Below are 19,262 nucleotides of genomic sequence, written 5' to 3' on the forward strand. Positions count from 1 at the left end.
AGCACACCTTCCTCTTTTTGACTTCCTTCTTTCTTTGACCAGCTTCTAGCTAGGACTGCTCTGCTAGCTCTCAGCTGGAAGAAGCACTGGGATGATTCCCCCATATGGGGTAGATCCACATGTACATATTTGTGACTAATTCTGCCTTCAAGTATCCAACTGTGAACTGGTGTGAGTAAACTTCTTTTATTATCTTTGAATAAGATGGTGGCATCTTTATTCTTTTAAGAGGGGTGCAAGAGAACTTACCAGGAACGTACAATTCAATCTGAGACAGATTGAATTATATAATAGTGAGAGGCTCACACGAGCCTGCAACCAGCTATCCATTGTGTAAAGGGGAATGCACTCTGCTAATGCTTAAATTTCCTTTGCACGGAAAGACAAGCCTGCAGTACTCCTAAGCTGGCTTCCGTCATCACTCCTGAGTCTCGCTGCTCCAATCCTTGCATCCCATCTGGCTTCATGTATTCAGGCGCTGCATCCCAACCATTTCTGGAGTCTCAGTAGCTGCAGAGACAGCTTCATGTCTCAGTTGTGTAATCGCTTAGCCAGGCGTCTGACCAGCAGCTCGGGCACCTTAATTATGATGAATAACGTCTCATCTCCCAGAGTCCATATCAGCAGGACTCCCTTACTTGCCCATGCCTGGTAAAAATCATAAAACAATCTGCTCTGGCCACTGCGGATGGGGAAAGGAACCCATTCCCCCCCCAGACAGCATCTGTGGAACATCTGCCCGGAAAGAGATGTTTCCTGGGCACACACTTGACGCAGGTGACAAATAAAGGCCAGGGCTGCCTGCCCAAAAGCAGCTGGGCCTGGCTCCCTTTTGAACCCTAGTTCGGCCCCTGACTCTGAACGGGTTTCTGAGCCTGCTGACACTACTACGTATCAGCATATTCATTCTGCCATTGCTGGAGGTGCTGGAGACCACATAACACCGGTCTTGAAAGACCTACATTGCCTCCCAGTACGTTTCCAAGCACAATTCAAAGTGTTGGTCTTGACCTTGAAAGCCCTAAACGGCCTCTGCCCAGTAGACCTGAAGGAGCGTCTCCACCCCCATCGTTCTGCCTGGACACTGAGGTCCAGCACTGAGGGCCTTCTGGAGGTTCCCTCCCTGCGAGAAGCAAAGCTACAGGGAACCAGGCAGAGGGCCTTCTCGGTGGTGGCGCCCGCCCTGTGGAACACCCTCCCAGCAGATGTCAAAGAGATAAACAACTACCTGACATTCAGAACACATCTGAAGTCTTCAGGGAAGTTTTTAATGTGTGACATTTTAGTGTATTTTTGGTCTTTGTTGGAAGCTGCCCAGAGTGGCTGGGGAAACCCAACCAGATGGGCTGGGTAGAGATAAATAATTATTATTATTATTATTATTATTATTATTATTATTATTACTCTTCCGCTGTATTGTACTTTTATACTTTGTTCTGTCTCTCGGAGAATGCTAAGTTGTGGGTGAACATATTAGACGGCTCAGCGATTCTTCATACAGCTCTTGTTTATTCACAGGCCAGAACAGAACTGGCTGAAGGGTTCAGCCAGCTTGCTTATATAGAGCTCAACTACAATGCAACAGTAACAACTTTCTGTAACTATTCAATCACTGAACGTCACTTTCAATCCCTTATTTGCATATGTGGACCTGAGTGAAAACTATCTACAGTATCCCCCTGCTGGCCCAGGGTGAAAACTTCAGTACATAACAGAGAAGATATGAGAGGATGCCATGATTGCTTTGTCCTGTATACATCGCTTAATAAATGACTTAGAATGCCACACCTCAAAGCCACAGCGTTCCTGCTTTACTCTGCTGTTTGAGTGTTCACATATCTCTGGATATGTGTCCCTGCTACGTGCCAGGACTGAAGATTTATGAACGTCCTGTGCTATGCTCCACAAGGAAGACGCCCGGAGAGGTTTGTCTCAGTCCTGGGGCTGTGGGTGCCCCCCAGGCGTGTTCCGACACTACGCTCTCAGTGTCATGGCAGCGGGTTAGACTGGATGACCCTTGGGGTCCCTTCCAATTGTTCATTTCTAAGATTCTTCCTGATGTTGAGTCAGAATCTCCTTCCTGGCCATTTGAACCCATCCGTTTGGGTCCTTCCCTCTGGAGCAGGGGAAACAAAGCTTTTTCTCTATGCAGAAATTTCATCCAAATGCCTTTCTCAGAAGACAAGAGAAGGGACAAGGCGGTTCTGTTGAAAAGCAAGTGATTACCTATTTCCTCGGAAAATTCCTCCGTCGGCTGGCAGTCCTCGACACCGCATTGTGCTCAACCCAACAGGTAAGAGCTGTGATCTAATCTGTTCCACTTTATTCAACTTTCCATCAGAAATGACAATCCGACTGCTAACCCATAAATTATGGATCAAGGAAGTTAATGCCAAAGATGGGAAGGGGGCTCGCTCTGGTTTTCGTAACGGTACAGGATCTCGCTTTCAAACCGGCATGTCACCACCATGAAGGAGAAATTGGCTCATTGCGGATGAAAGTTGCGCCCTCCCTGCCTTGCCCCAGGAAACCGTACGCATAATAGAGGATATCTGTAACCAGCCCACTCCTATAAAAGGAATCTAACAACTGTCTGGTTCTTTATAATCCTGAAATATGGCTTCTCCCTTCCTCCCCCTCTGAAACATTCGCTATTAATGCCATTAGAAATATTAACAGTTAACTGGAAACTCTTGCTCTGCTCTTACACGTACAGGAAATTGCAGCGTTCACTTATGGGCATCGCAGGCCGTTTATTTATTTATTTTAAAATCATATATGGGGTGTCTAAAAAAAATCCTGCCATATGACAAATGGCCTCCTTCCTTGCTGGTTTTCATTCGTTAATAAAGACTATTTGATTCCAGCACGCTTTTCTTCTTCGTGGTAGTTCTTTTTTAAAAAAAGTAATCAAATTTGGCTTTCACTGCTGGTCCTCTGCCTTTAAAGCTTTTGGACTAGATGACCCCCGGGACCCCTTCCAAATCTGCAATTCTAGGATTCTAAGAAAAATACAAAGCACTTTAGAGTGGGGCAACAGAGGCACGTTTCCGCTCCTCCTTTCGAACCTGAACCGTTTCCCCGAAGCCTTCCTCCCGGCATCTGGCTGCTTCGCCAATGGCAGTGTGTAAAACCATGATGGTGATGAATGCATTTGCCAAGTGTTCTTTTTTAAAAAAGGAAAAGGTGCATCTGTTGATATTCTAGAAGACTGGAGACTCTGCAGGAATCTTTAATGCAGAGTTTTCAGCATCTCGACATATGTACATTCTGAGTGTGATGATGCCTGGCTACTTGTACAAATTCATAGAAGGCAAAACTTTCAGTGGCTGCTACCCAGGATGGCTGTGTTTCTTGTGTTGCAGTTCGTGGTCCCCCCTTGATTCTTCAGAAAGGACCATCCCATCCCAGGACGGCTTGGTGCAACTGCAAGCCTTATGGGCTCTATTAGGAGCAGCCAATGTTCACAATAAGGGTGATATATCTTCTTGGTTTTCTGAACGCTGATCAATATATTGCAGCTGCATTCCGATTGCAATTTTGCAACTATTATTTAGAACACGATGATTTGGAACATAATTATTGATAACAGATCAGTACCTTATAGATGTGGGAACTGCAAGAATTGATGTGTGCATCGCTTGGTACCAGCAGTCCTCAAAACCCATCACTCTCAAGATTTAGATCAGTCTCTAGACCAAAACAACTGGAAGGCACCAGGTTGGGAAAGCCTGGTTTTGATCTTTTCTGATTTAGTCCTCCGAAAGCTTCCTCCATCACGTCAGCCACCTGGATGCAGACAAGGAGTTGCCCACCTGTGACCTGGAGATTAAGCTCGGGGAGGGGGGGGGACCTAAATCTCTTCCAAGTGAGATTTGTGAGAGAAAACAAGCAAATAACAATATTTCAAGTCAATGTCTCCTTCAGAGTCAGATTAATCTTCCTGCAGGCAATTAAACCAACAAATGTTCTGTCAGACGAGCCTTCCTAATCAGCTCAGACAAGCATCAGTCATACCCCACTTGACTGTGGAGCTGCGGGAGCTCAAAGCCGGCCTGTAACACGCTTTCCCGCATAAGAACCCAAGCAGTGCCTTGTGGAATGAGGCCAAAGAGCCCATCTAGCCCTGTACCCTGTCCTCATGGTGGCCACCCAGGGGCCCCGATGAGCAGCAACACCTTCTCCAGCTCTGGTTCCCAGTCACCGGAAGTCACTGGAAGAAGAACAAAAGGGTTTTCCGTTTTGGAGGCGCTTCGCAAAACGAATTTCCCTATGGGCTTGCTTCGCAAGACGAAAATGTCTTGCGAGTTCCTGTGGGTTTTTTTCCCTTTTTTCCCCCTTTTCCTAAGCTGTTAAGCCGCTTATCAGCTGATCCGCTGATCAGCTGATCCGCTGATAAGCCGCTTAACAGCTGATCGCTAAAAGCCGCTAAACCGCTAATAGCGCTAATCCTCTAAGCTGTCAATGGGCTTGCTTCGCAAGATGAAAAAACCGCTATACGAAGAGCCTCACGGAACGGATTAATTTCGTCTTGCGAGGCACCACTGTAATGTTGTTGTTGTTGTTTAGTCGTTTAGTCGTGTCTGACTCCTCATGACCCCCTGGACCAGAGCACACCAGGCACTCCTGTCTTCCACTGCCTCCCGCAGTTTGGTCAGACTCATGTTTGTATCTTGGAGAACACTGTCCCACCATCTCGTCCTCTGTCATCCCCTTCTCCTTGTGCCCTCCATCTTTCCCAGCATCAAGGTCTTTTCCAGGGAGTCATCTCTTCTCATGAGGTGGCCAAAGTCTGGGAGCCTCAGCTTCAGGATCTGTCCTTCCAGTGAGCAGTCAGGGCTGATTTCCTTCAGAATGGAGAGGTTTGATCTTCGTGCAGTCCATGGGACTCTTTTATTATTTGTACCCCGCGCATCTGGCCAGGTTTCCCCAGCCACTCTGGGCGGCTTCCAACAAAGATTAAAAAACATTAAAATGTCATACATTAAAAACTTCCCTGAACAGGGCTGCCTTCAGATGTCTTCTAAATGTCAGGTAGTTGTTTATCTCTTTGACATCTCGTGGGAGGGCGTTTCACAGTGCGGGCGCCACTACCGAGAAGGCCCTCTGCCTGGTTCCCTGTAGCTTTGCTTCTTACAGGGAAGGAACTGCCAAAAGGCCCTCAGCACTGGTCCTTGGTGTCCAGGCAGAATGATGGGGGGTGATTTGAAAGGTGGCTGCTGTGCCCTCTGGGACTAACAGGGCAGAAGGCAGGGAGCCCAGCAGCAGGGGGCACCAGAGGCAATGAGGCGCACCACAGCTAACTAATTCCGGTTTTCTCCTTCCTGAATCTGCAAGGGCAGCATGGAGGCTACAGAGGAGAAATGGAGGGGCCACTCCTAGACTGGCCATGAACAGGTAAGTGAGGAGCTGGCAGAGGGCAGGTTGAAGATGGCAGGGCAATGCCCTCTTCTCCCCAATGACTTTCTAAGAATACTTATACAGGAAACTCCCAATTTGACTGGGACATTCGCAGGGAAACCAAAACGCTTGTTTACAAAGCTACCAATCTTACTGTCTGCTTGTGAAACATGGACCACTTATAAATATCATCTCCAACTCCTCGAAAGATTTCATCAATGGTGTCTCCCAAAAATTTTACACATCACTTGGGAAGACAGGTGAACTAATACCAGTGTACTGGAAGAAGCAGTCAACTTCGCTGGACTGGTCATGTTGTGCAGATGCCTGATTCTCGTCTTCCTTTTTTTAAAAAAAAAAATTTTATTGGTTTTACATTTTCGAAACAGATTCCTAGCAGCAATATTACAATACATACAAAAAACAGACAAAAAGTAACGAAGACACAGGTGCAAACCCTCCAACAAATACAAAAAAGAAAAAGAAGAGGGAAAAAAAAAAGAACACCCACCCATCCCCTAACAGTGATTGACTTCCCTTCAGAAACGGCTTGAGTTGTAGTCCCACACTATCTTCCTGCGGGGTGTTTTTTATCTCCTTTGTTTACACCTCTCAGACTTTATATATCGCCTACTGTGATTTTAATGTTTCCTAAATTTGTTTCCATATATGTAAGGAATTTACTCCAGTCATTAATAAATTTTCCATTTTTCTGATGCCTGATCTTCTGTGTCATCCTTGCTAGCTCTATATACTCAAATAATTTGGATTGCCAGTCTCTGATGGTTGGAATATTAGGGGTTTTCCAGTTTTTCACTAGCAATATCCTGGCGGCTACCGTTGCGTATTGGAACATGGTTTGGTCCTCTTGCCTAATCTCCTTCCCAACCATCCCTAAAAGGAAGGCTTCCGGCTTTTTGGGGAAGGTGTATCTCAAATTTTTTTTTAATTCGTCATAAATAAGCCCCTGATTCTCGTCTTCCAAAGCAACTACCGGTACTCTATTCCAAACTTAAAAATGGAAAGCGTAATGCTGGTGGTCAACAAAGGAGGTTTAAAGACTGTCTCAAGGCAAATCTTTAAAAAATGTAGTATAAACACTGACAACTGGGAAACACTGGCCTGCGAGCGCTCCAGTTGGAGAACAGCCTTGACCAAAGGTGTCATGGGCTTTGAAGACACTCGAACTCAGGACGCAAGGGAGAAACGTGCTAAGAGGAAGGCACGCTTGGCAAATCCACACCGTGATCAACTCCCGCCCAGAAACCAACGTCCCCACTGTGGAAGGACGTGTGGATTCAGAATTGGCCTGCACTGATTATAGTCATTGTTTGGATGGGGGGCTTTTATCCATTTCCGCAGTCACACAATCAATCAATCAATAGCTGAACTGGGTTCCACACAGTCACAAATACAAATTAACCGAAGAAGCCTCAAAAACAAAAACGCAAAATAAATAGCAAAAACAAAAGCGCCAAACTTAATCTGTTCCAGAAGTCCGTTTGACTTCCAATATGTTCAAAAACCAAGGCACATTTTCTGATTGGTGCAGGCGCCCCAGAAACAATAGCCAACAGCCACATCTGACGTTCAGCTTCCGAAAAACGTTCAAAAATCAGAACGCTTACTTCCAGGGTTTTGGCGTTTGAGAACCAAGGTACCACTGTATTGTCTGATGGGTTTCAAGTGTCATTTTAATTGTGGCTTCATTGTGTTTTAATTTGATTATTTTATTACAAGAAAATGCGATGGGGACCAGCTGGCAGGGAGAAAGAAGACAGATGCAACAGAAAATAGAGGAAAGGAAAGGAGGGAATCTGAAATAATATTTAGAATAAATTATGTTTGTCATCAACACCCTATAGTTTCTCTGTCATTAATAGTCCTTGATTACCTTTTTCTATTCCACATATTTCTCAAAGGCCTACAAATGTACCGGTAAATGTACAAATTACACTGTTCTGATGCTAGATTCATTCTTTAATTTATCGCTTTCAGAGCTATTTTCTTGAATCAAGTTTGTTTGTATCTGTGGTTCTGAGTTGTCACAATGTTGTCAATTCTTGGTAACGGCTATTGATTCTCATACAAATTCGTTACCGTAGGTGCTTGTGCATGTACTCATATATGCAAATATTTTATGCTATGATTTTCCTTCGCCCTTATCGTTTCATTAGTAAGAATGCGTAAAAACAATTTCCACACAATTTTCTTTCCTGTAGATTCTTTTTTTTAGCTAGAAGATTAGATCCCAGCATATATTTATATCTGTGTGTCACACACTCGTGCCTATAAGTTAGTTTTTTCTGGGAACCTATAGCTTTAAATGGTATTTTGAATAAGGGCGCAATCAATTAATGGTTGCTGTTTTGAATTTTATTGTGTGGTTATATTACTTAGTGCATGGGTAGGCAAACGAAGGCCCGGGGGCTGGATCCGGCCGAATCGCCTTCTCAATCCGGCCCGCAGACAGTCAAGGAATCGGCGTGTTTTGACATGAGTAGAATGTGTCCTTTTATTTAAAATGCATCTCTGGGTTATTTGTGGGGCCTGCCTGGTGTTTTTACATGAGTAGAATATGTGCTTTTATTTAGAATGCATCTCTGGGCCATTTGTGGGGCCTGGGAATTTGTTCAGATGTAGACTGCACCTGAATGTGTAGGCTCTATCAAGCCGGCGTGACTGAAATAAACTGCAGCTCAGTGGCCAGTTTGCATGCACATAATCGAACTCACTCTTTTCCACCAGTCCCTTTTCGAAACACGACCCCCACCCCATTAAAAAAAAAAAAAATCCTACCGTAATTTGATTTCAAGTTTGTTTAAAGACAATTTTTAGTCCCCGACAAGTAAACATTTATATAAAGTGAGTGAAGGGTTTTCAGTTTAATCAAGGAACGGCAACCAGTCGCTGCTGCCATAAATATTCAGTTATGGAAATGATGCGATTTAAGTAGGTTTTCTTGCCTGCCATAAATAAATGTTGTCGGGGATGAATACACCCTTTCAAACAACCCGTGAGAACTAAAGACTCGCTGATGTCTGGTGACAACCCAAAAGCAAAACAAAAAAAACCATTTTTGCCAAAAAGCGTTACCCGGCTGCAAAGCCGCAGCAAACCGGGGACTTTCCAATTCTACTATTGTATTGTAGCTCTATTGTAACTCGCTCTACGTGGGGCTGCCCTTGAGACTGACCCAGAAACTCCAGCAGGTGCAGAATGCCGCAGCGAGACTCCTTACGGGGTCTTCGCTGCGAGATCCCATTCACCCAGTGCTATACCAGCTGCACTGGCTCCTGGTGGAGTACAGGGTCAGGATTAAGGCACTGGTTTTAACCTTCAAAGCCCTATACGGCCTAGGACCCTCGTACCTACAGGACCGCCTCTCCTGGTATGTCCCACAGAGGAACTTACGGTCTTCAAATAAAAACATCTTGAAGGTCCCAGGCCACAGAGAGGTTAGGCTGGCCTCAACTAGAGCCAGGGCCTTCTCGGCCGTGGCCCCACTCTGGTGGAACGCTCTGTCACAAGAGACTAGGGCCCTGCAGGACTTGACATCTTTCCGCAGGGCCTGCAAGACAGAGCTGTTCCACCAGGCCTTTGGTCAGGGCGCAGCCTGACCCCCTCCTTTGGCAATCTTTACAAAACTTTAGTTTATGGTTGCCATCAATTTGGATTTTAATTAACTTTTATAATGTTTTTATAATGTTGCACTGTTTTGGTGTTGTTAGCCGCCCTGAGCCCGGCTTCGGCTGGGGAGGGCGGGATATAAATAAAATTTATTATTATTATTATTACTATCTCAGTTTGTTATCCAGGCACAACAAGGCAACACATTTTGGGGGAGGGTGGGGCGAAGGCAGGCCTTTTGGACAACCCAGGAGAAGCTGGATTCAGAGAACCTGCTTCCAGCACCGCAAAGCAAGGTTCACATTTCAGGCTCTGGCAAAACTCCAGACTGGACTACTACAATGCGTTCCACATGGGACTGCCCTTGGAGGCGATTCAGAAATGTCCACCAGTCCTTTTTGGGGAGGGGGGGAAATGGGGGCGGGGATGAAAAGAAGATGATATGTTTTGATAATATGTTATGTTGAAATTCTCAATTAAAACTTTTTTAAAAAAAGAAAGAAAGAAAGATCCACCAGTCCAAAAATGCAGTGATCAGATCAATGGCTGGGGTTCCGTTTAGATCTTATATTATCCCTTCTTACCTGTTTTTACCCGAGTTAGGATTGTGTTGCTGGATCCTGCCTCAAACCTTATGCCGAAGGGCAGGTAAAAAATGGTTACCAGATTTTTTTTCAATGAATCCAGGGTTCCTTTCTTTTTTTGAAGCTGTGCGTTTAAAGGGGGAATGTAAAACTCTGCTAAGTTATAGAACTTGCCAGCGCAAGTTAGGAAGGATATTAATAAACAATAAATCCTCTCCTGCCTCCCTGAACATTCCCACACTTATGATACTTTTAACTTCAGGTGCCAAGGATTGAATTTCGCACCTTCTGCCAGTCCGGCTGCTCATAATACAGGCCTCCTGGAATCGTAAGAGTGGCTTGGTGGAGGCCTGATCGCAGAATGAAATATCAAAATCAGAGGGAAAGGAAACTGAAAAAGAACATAGATGGATGAGGCTTTGTGTTACACAAATGTTATGGTGCACACATAATGGACACACGCTCTAGAAAACCAGTCTTTCACCCTTCAAAAATTAGGAAATATTCCCTGGAAAAAGACACTTTATTTTAGTTTCACAAAGCGATCCCAAAGCCATCTTTCTCCTCTTAAAAGACCCCAAATATTTTCTCTGCAGTAGAAGAAAGTATCTTGGGAAAACCTTTCCCAATAGTTCTTTTCACTTGCAAAATCCGTCAAACCCTGGGAGGTCTGGGACAATGGATGCAAGAACTCAGGAATTTCAAAAGAATAAGGCAATCAGCAAACATTATCAGGGATCTTGATAGGCAGGAAACAAGCCGCCCTCTGGCCGGGGAGGGCAGGGTATCAATAAATAAAAATATTATTATTATTATTATTTATTTGCCTTCAAGAGCCCAGACCTCCATGAATTGTCTCATCCTCTTGAAGGCACCCAAGTTGCTGGCTATCACTCCCTCATGTGGCAGAGAGTTCCACAGTTTAACTTTTTGCTACATGGAAAAAAAGCACTTTCTTTTTATTTAATGCACCTCCCTCAACCATGTTCTCCATCAGCCACGTGGACCCTCCTTCCTTGGAGGTTTTTAAGCAGAGCTTGGATGGCCATCTGTCATGGATGCTTTAAAAAAAATATTGAGTGCAGGGCATTTAAATGATCGACATGATTTATTTCCTTGCGCCCAACAGCAAAGGCAATGTAGGATTCTTGAGCTGAGATTTCTGCATTGCAGGGGGTTGGACTAGATGACCCTCGGGGTCCCTTCCAACACTAAAGTTCTTTGATTCCCTAAACTACAAAGCCCCAAACCTTGAATCCTTTCCTCCTAGGAGAGTTGCTCCAGCGCCTTGATCATTATGGCTCTAACAATAACAATAATAATAATAATAATAATAATAATAATAATAATAAATTTTTATTTATACCCCGCCCTCCCCAGCAAAGGCTGGGCTCAGAGCGGCTTACAAGCAATAATAAAAACAAGTTGAATGATTACAACTTAAAAACAAAATTAAAATACAACATTAAAATATTGAAACATTAGAATATTAAAATGTAGCCTCATCGCAGGAGAAGAAGGAAAAGAAAAAAGAAAGAGAAGGAGGGAATCAAATTGGCTCCACGCCAAAGGCCAGGCGGAACAACTCTGTCTTACTGGCCCTGCGGAAAGAGGTCAAGTCCCGCAGGGCCCTGGTCTCATGAGGCAGAGCATTCCACCAGGCCGGGGCCAGTGTTGAAAAGGCCCTGGCTCTGGTTGAGGCTAATCTGACTTCCTTAAGGCCCGGGACCACTAGGGTGTTGCTATTTATGGACCTTGATTCTCTCCGTGGGGCATACTGGGAGAGGCGGTCCCGTAGGTACGAGGGTCCTAGGCCGTGAAGGGCTTTAAAGGTCAAAACCAGCACCTTGAACCTGACCCTGTACTCCACCGGGAGCCAGTGCAGCTGGAAAAACACTGGGTGAATATGCTCCCATGACAGAGACCCCGTGAGGAGCCTCGCTGCAGCATTCTGCACCCGCTGGAGTTTCTGGGACAGCTTCAAGGGCAGCCCCACGTAGAGCGAAATACAGTAGTCAAGCCTGGAGATGACCGTCGCATGGATCACTGTGGCCAAGTCGGGGCAGGAAAGATAAGGGACCAACTGCTTGATGCGGCAAAGGTGGAAAAATGTTGCCTTGGCTGTTGCTGTAACTTGCGCCTCCATGGAAAGGTTCTTAACTGGACCTGAAGCTGCCCATTTGCAGTCCCAAAGAAGGGCAGCATCCATATACTTAATAATAATAATAGTAATAGTAATAGTAATAGTAATAATAATTTATTTATATCCCGCCCTCCCCAACCGAAGCTGAGCTCAGAGCGGCTAACAACAATAAAAGTAACACAGTTTGCATAAAATCACAATCGATTAATTGAAATGCATTCTAAAATCAATTCAAAATCAAATTAACGGCAACCATTGGGCTAGAGTTCTATGTGGATTACAGAAGGAGGGGGTCAGACTGTGCCTTGGCCAAAGGCCTTGGCCTTTTAAGCCCCCCCTTTTAAACCCCCCTCAAATGCTGAAGCCCAAAAGCATCCTCAGCCGTGTGACAAGTCTGCCACCTGCCTTCGGAAATCAGGCACAAGGATCAAAGCAAAAACTCTTCACTTGATCTCATTTAGTTTCAGTTCAACATATGCATCCGTGGGATTATTAACCCAGCACGCAGCGGCTGCAGAATATTTATTGCCACAGATAATAGATGTCTCCTTTTCCTCTGTTTTAAATTAAAATAGTGATTTGACCATTAGCCTACTGTTTGTATTACCCTGCACGGAATATTGATTCGGCTGTTGAAAGCGATTCGCAAAAGCGCAGAGCGTGCGAGATCCCAGGGCCAAGCAGTGTTTAAGATGCTGCCGGGGGGGGGGGGGAGAGAGAGACTGTCTGCACCTCCCAGAACTACTCCTAGGCTTTATTGATCAGGGGGTGGGGGCAAGAGGGGCCAGGTAAGGAACATCACCTTACCAACAAAGGTCCGTATAGTTCAAGCTATGGTTTTCCCAGTAGTGATGTATGGAAGTGAGAGCTGGACCATCAAGAAGGCTGATTGCCGAAGAATGGATGCTTTTGAATTATGGTGCTGGAGGAGACTCTTGAGAGTCCCATGGACTGCAAGAAGATCCAACCTCTCCATTCTGAAGGAAATCAGCCCTGAGTGCTCACGGGAAGGACAGATCCTGAAGCTGAGACTCCAAGACTTTGGCCACCTCATGAGAAGAGAAGACTCTCTGGAAAAGACCCTGATGTTGGGAAAGATGGAGGGCGCAAGGAGAAGGGGACGACAGAGGACGAGATGGTTGGACAGTGTTCTCGAAGCTACCAGCATGAGTCTGACCAAACTGCGGGAGGCAGTGGAAGACAGGAGTGCCTGGCGTGCTCTGGTCCATGGGGTCAAGAAGAGGCGGACACGACTAAAAACAACAACAAAGGGATTTTAGAAGGTCGGATCCACGCTATGGCCTTGGCAGCTCCATTCCCCCACCCCCACTTATTCCGAGGTCTCCTGTTCCCTCCAAAGATTCCGACCTCATTCCAGAGCTGTCAACATTTCCCATTTTTTAAGGGAAATTCCCTTATTCCAAATAGGATTCCTCGCAAGAAAAGGGAAAAGTTGACAGCTATGCCTCATTCCCTTGCCACCCCTTTTGCCTGGTACTGTCTCCCCAAACACCTGGATGAAGCCATTGCAAGGGGCTGGGATACGGGACCATTCTCTGGGGTCCCAACTCTACAATGCGATGGTCTTTCTCATTCTTCTGTCAAATGCATCCACGTAACTCATTTTTTCAGTGACTGTGGACCTCCTAATCATAGGAAGAGTCTCAGGATCAGGCCAATGGCTAGTTCAGCATCCTGTTTTCATAGTGGCTGAAACCCACTCTAGCAAGACCCGAGCACAAGAGCAAGCAGCTGCTGCCACCGCGTGATTTCTCTTCTCATCCTAAAGCAAAGTTCTTAACCCAAGGTACTATTTCTGGGTTAGGGGAGTCTGTAACCTGAAGCGTCTGTAACCTGAGAAGCATTCACCACCCCACGAAGCCCATCGCCCAGCCCTTCCCGGCTAGCTTTTATAAGCCAGGATGGGCAAGGATCAAGGAGACAGGTGGTTGGTTTCACTCGTCCAAGAGGCCTGTCCACATCCTTGGAGGTAACAGATTGGAATTGATCCCACGCAATTTGACTAGACAGGACTCTAGCACTCTCCCGCCCCGGCCCTGCTCCCACGGTGGCGTCTACCTCTTCCCGAATCTGAGCGACTTTATCTGCAAAAAACTTTGCAAAATCATTGCAGGAGATCATGAGGCCTGTACTGGGCCCCGATGTAGCAGGTGGTTCCGCTAAATTGCGGACCACCTGAAAAAGTCTCCTGCTGCTGTTTTCTGCAGATGCAATAGAGGCGGTGAAGAAAGTCTTCTTCGCCGTCGCTACCGCCACTTGGTAGGCTCGACACTGAGCTCTAACCTGTGTCCGGTCAGCTTCAGAATGGGTCATCCGCCACCGGCGCTCTAGCCATCTGAACGATTGTTTCATTGCCCTCAGCTCCGTGGAAAATCACGGGGCAGTCCGGGCTCCATGCAATCGGAGAGGGCGCTTCGGAGCCAAACAGTCAATAGCCCTGGTTAACTCTACATTCCAGCGGGCCACCAGGGAATCGGCTGAAAGGCCATCAACACGGGATAAAGCCAGGTGCCTTAACTGCATCCTTTTCTTCAGCCTCTCTTGTGCTTGCACCTCGCGCTCATTAAAAAGAGACCAGCCCACAACAATGTTTGTCAGCTTTTCCTCTAGTACAGTAATGCATAATCATCCTGAAAGCGCCATCCGCCTGGCAGATTGGCATTCAGTAGACTAGAGCGATTCTGCCAGTCCGTGTGCAGCTTTTGTGCCTCCAGAGCGCCAGTGCATTTGTGTTTCGCATTTATGTTTCACAGGGTGCAAAAGAAGGGCTTTGCACCTTTATACAATGTGCATGTGTGCTTGGGCCCAGGGTCTTTTGCCTCACCATCCCCACTACTGATTCCCAGCTTCCCCCCCCCCAAAAAAGTGTCCCCGGATTCATTGAAAAAGAATCTGGTAACCATACCTTAAATTGCTCCCACAAAATCCTGGCAGTCTCTGGAGGCACCAAGGGACTCCAGGATGCACCACGAAGACCAGGGCCCTGCAAGGGGGATGATCAGGGGTGATGGGACTTGTAGTCCCAAACATCCGGAAACCAGTTTAGGGGCAGCTTCAATGGACCGTGTCTGGGAATCGGAATATACATTGTGGATGATCACGTTTCCCCCCATTCCTAAATGAAGCTGAGTTGCTCATTTACCCTCTGGTTCCACTTCTGGAAGGGCTTATCTGTTTCCGCAGCTCAAAGATCCTATATGCATCCTTCTTTCCACCTTCCTATGCCGGAGCGCTGCTGCACTGACCCCTGCTGGCGGCTGGGGGAAGTGCGCGCGGCCTGAGCGGCACTTCCTGGCTCTGGCCAGGAGGAGGCGGTCGCGCAGCGCAGGAGCCCATTGGAGAAGTTCTTTGCAGAAATGCAGCCCCGCGGGGAGAGCAGGGGCAAACTCCCTTGCCCGGCCGACCCTCCCGCCAGCCGGCTCCCTCCCCGAGATCTCCGGGGCAGCGGGGCTGAGGAGCTCCTGCAAGCGGCCCGGGACCCTCTGTCTGATCCCCCCGGGGGGCCAAAGAAGTGGGGGGTGGGGGGAGTGGGGTTGGAATCTCTTCTTCTGCCCTTGGGGAATCAAGGCATGTAGCACTCTTCTTTCTGCAGCGTCTCTCTCCGAATGGCACTTTCATGATTCTTCATTTCTTGCATTAAATTCAGCCAAAGAGTCTGGGTTCGGCTGGGCTGCCCCGGCGAGGCTGCGGCGCCCCCCCCCCCCTCTCTCTCTCCGAATTGCCCTTCTTCTTAATACGGTATTATTATGAATTGCCCTAAATCCAGGAGCAAAAGAGTCTGGGTCTCGCTGTGTTGCCCAGGTAAGGCTGCAGCGCCCCTCTCTGAATTGCCATTATTATTATTATTTTTATTATTATTATTATTATTATTATTATTATTCCTATTCCAATAATGAGCAAAAGAGTCTGGGTCTGGCTGTGTTGCCCAGGTAAGGCTGCAGCGCCCCTCTCTGAATTGCCCTTATTATTATTATTCTTATTAATATTCTTCTTAATGCATTCATTAATATTCTCCTAAGTGCATCAGCAAAAGAGTCTGGGTCTCGCTGTGTTGCCCAGGTAAGGCTGCAGCGCCCCTCTCTGAATTGCCCTTATTATTATTATTATTAATGCATTCATTAATATTCTCCTAACTGCATCAGCAAAAGAGTCTGGGTCTCGCTGTGTTGCCCAGGTAAGGCTGCAGCGCCCCTTATTATTTTTATTAATATTATTCCTATTCCAATAATGAGCAAAAGAGTCTGGGTCTCGCTGTGTTGCCCAGGTAAGGCTGCAGCGCCCCTCTCTGAATTGCCCTTATTATTATTATTATTAATGCATTCATTAATATTCTTCTAAGTGAATCAGCAAAAGAGTCTGGGTCTCGCTGTGTTGCCCAGGTAAGGCTGCAGCGCCCCTCTCTGAATTGCCCTTATTAATATTATTATTATGATTATGATTATTATTATTATTATTCCTATTCCAATAATGAGCAAAAGAGTCTGGGTCTCGCTGTGTTGCCCAGGTAAGGCTGCAGCGCCCCTCTCTGAATTGCCCTTATTATTATTATTCTTATTATTATTATTATTATTAATTGCCCTAAATCCAGGAGCAAAAGGGTCTGGGTCTCGCTGTGTTACCCAGGTAAGGCTGCAGCGCCCCTCTCTGAATTGCCCTTATTAATATTATTATTAATATTAATATTCTTCTTAATGCATTCATTAATATTCTCCTAAGTGCATCAGCAAAAGAGTCTGGGTCTCGCTGTGTTGCCCAGGTAAGGCTGCAGCGCCCCTCTCCGAGTTGCCCTTATTCTTATTATTATTATTATTCTTAATTGCACTAAATGCATCAGCAAAAGAGTCTGGGTCTCGCTGTGTTGCCCAGGTAAGGCTGCAGCGGCTATTCACAGGCGCGGTCCCACTACTGATCGGCACGGGAGTTTTGACCTGCTCCGTCTCCGACCTGGGCCGGTTCACCCCTCCTTGGGCAACCTGGCGCGCCTCGGCTCCCCGGGGCTCGCCATATTGATGCCGAACTTAGTGCGGACACCCGATCGGCATAGCCCACAGCAGCCCCGAACTCCTGAGCTCAAGCGATCCGCCAGACTCAGCCTCCAGGAGTAGCTGGATTACAGGCACGCGCCACCGCGCCCGGCTGGACCAAGCAGCGCCCAGAGAGGCTCTTGGCTCGGCGCGCCGTGACGTCAGGGGGGGGGCGGAGCGGAGAGGGGCGGGGGGGCGCGGGGCCGGCCTGCGCGGGGCACGACGGGAGAGGCTCTTCCTCCGCGCGTGCGCAGGGCGGCGCGGCCTTTCCCTCCTCGCCAGGCGCCGAGCAAGATGGGGCACCAGCAGCTCTACTGGAGCCACCCGAGGAAGTTCGGCCAGGGGTCCCGATCCTGGTGGGTGGCGGGCGGGGGAGGGAGGGGGGAGCGGGGGGGAGGGAAAGGGGGGGGAGAAGGATTAGGAGGGGGGAGGAGGAGGGAGCCCCGCCGCCACGAGGCGCCTCAGGGAGGGAAAGAGCGGGGAAGAGAGGGAGGGGGGGTCCCTCCTGCTGACCCCCAGGCCTCTTCCCCCCCCAGCCACGTGGGAGGGAGGGACCCCCGCCGCCACGAGGCGCCTCAGGGAGGGAAAGGGGGGTGGGGGGAGGAAAGAAAGGGAAGCCAAGCCCAGGGGGGGGTCTGAGGGGGGCAGTATAGAGAGGGAAGTCCCCGTCCCCCGGCTGACCCCCCAGGCCTCTCTCTTTCTCTCCCCCGTGGGAGGGGGCTGAAGGGGCGCTTCCTCCGAGGGGAAGGGGGGAGTATAGGGAGTGGAGGGGTCCCTCCTGCCCCCCCCCCGGCTGACCCCCAGGCCTCTTCCCCCCCCAGCCACGTGGGAGGGAGGAAGCCCCACTGCTACGAGGCGCCTCAGGGAGGGAAAGAGGGGTGGGGGGAGGGAAAGTGAGGGAGCCCCTCCTCCTCTGGGGCTCTATGAGGGCCAGGTGGGGGGCGCCTGAGGGGGCGCTTCCTCTGACGGGAGGGGGGAGTATGGGGGTCCCCGTTCCCCCTGACCCCCAGGCCTCCCTCTCTCTCCCCCGTGGGAGGGGAGCGCTTCCTCTGAGGGGTGGGGGGGAGTATAGAGAGGGGGGTCCCCTGACCCACCGGCCTCTCTCCTTCTCTCCCCATTCCCCACCGTGGGAGGGGGGCTGAGGGGGTGCTTGCTCCGAGGGGGGAGGGAAAGAGGGGTCCTCATCCCTCCTGACCCCCAGGCCTCTTCCTCTTCCCCCCCCCAGCCGCGTCTGCTCCAACCGCCACGGCCTGATCCGCAAGTACGGGCTCAACATGTGCCGCCAGTGCTTCCGCCAGTACGCCAAGGACATCGGCTTCATCAAGGTGAGATGGGGGGGCAGGGAGGAGGGAGGGGGCTCTGGGACGGGGTGGGGGGCCAGCGAGGGCCGTCAGCCCTGCTCCTTGCGCTTCCCGGAGCCTAAAAGGCGGGCAGAAGGGGCGAGGAGCAAGTTGCTCCTTCCCAAGAGGAGAGATGCCCCAGAGGAGAAAAAGGGGCCTCTGGGTCCTGGCAGTCACAGGCCCAGAGGAAGAAGCCCCGGTTTGGGGGGGACTCTAAGAGAAAGTCACACTGAAGGTCTTCACTCTTCTCTCTCCCGCTTTTCAGCTGGATTAAACATCCGTCCACCCGCAGAGATGGCCTGAAGAGGACACCAAACATGGAAGCTGCTTCAGCCGAATGAGACCCTCTTGCCACACATAAGATGCTTTTGTGTACAGAAAAATAAAAAATAGGGACTTGTTTGCCCAGATTCTCAAACTCTGATGTGATTCGCATGATTTGACATAGTTCTAAAGTCAGAGCAAATAGCGCTTGGGAAGGAGGAGATGGCAGGGGTTGGATCCAACACCCAAAAGGGGCCTTGTCATCTTATGGCCCATATCCATGGTATGAGTTAGGAGCTTAACTGAAGAGGAGTCCTAGCTACAGAGAGACTCCTCTGTTTCCTGACTCTTTCTTTTGTACCCAGTTGCTTCTCATGACAACATAAAAGAGTCCTGCATCTGGTTCTGGCTAGTGGCAGCATTCCCATCCTTGCAGTGGCCAACCTGGCACCTATGGGAATCTTTTAAGTAGGACCTTCCTGCAGTTTCCAGCAAAGGGAATTCAGAAGCATGGTGTCTCCGGCCTTCCTTGGCCCTCACTTCCTCTTGGGTGGGTTTCTCAGCAGGAGAGTTGCAATGCAGCACGCATGTCGCCTCAGCAAGTTTATAAAATGTCAGGTTGGGCGCAGGACATAGGTTTCAAATGTCCAGTTTTCTCCAGGCAGGGGTGGAAGTTGTCGCCTTCTAATCAACTTCACACTCCCATCTAAATGAAGGTTTAAATTCCCAAGTTTTTGTGCTTTATATTTTATTTCTATTTTAAAAAATAATTGCTGCCAATTTAACAAAGCAGATTTGTTGAACGATCTAAAGGGGTTTGTTGTGGGTGTTTTTACATCAAAAGAGGTTGGAACCA

At 48.3% G+C, this 19,262-nt stretch overlaps 1 protein-coding gene across 1 annotated transcript; it reads left to right on the forward strand.

Moving 5' to 3' along the window:
- Positions 1–16,997: 16,997 nt before the first annotated feature.
- Positions 16,998–18,560, forward strand: LOC307220898 (small ribosomal subunit protein uS14). Its single transcript, XM_079985073.1, has 3 exons — positions 16,998–17,158; positions 18,028–18,127; positions 18,408–18,560. Exons 1-3 carry the CDS (start codon positions 17,097–17,099, stop codon positions 18,414–18,416), a joined length of 171 nt encoding a protein of 56 aa, XP_079841199.1. The 5' UTR covers positions 16,998–17,096; the 3' UTR covers positions 18,417–18,560.
- The last annotated feature ends 702 nt before the right edge of the window (positions 18,561–19,262 follow it).

The sequence above is a fragment of the Podarcis cretensis genome, assembly GCF_951804945.1.
Source record: "Podarcis cretensis genome assembly, chromosome: 1".
Classification (NCBI taxonomy): Eukaryota; Metazoa; Chordata; class Lepidosauria; order Squamata; family Lacertidae; genus Podarcis; species Podarcis cretensis.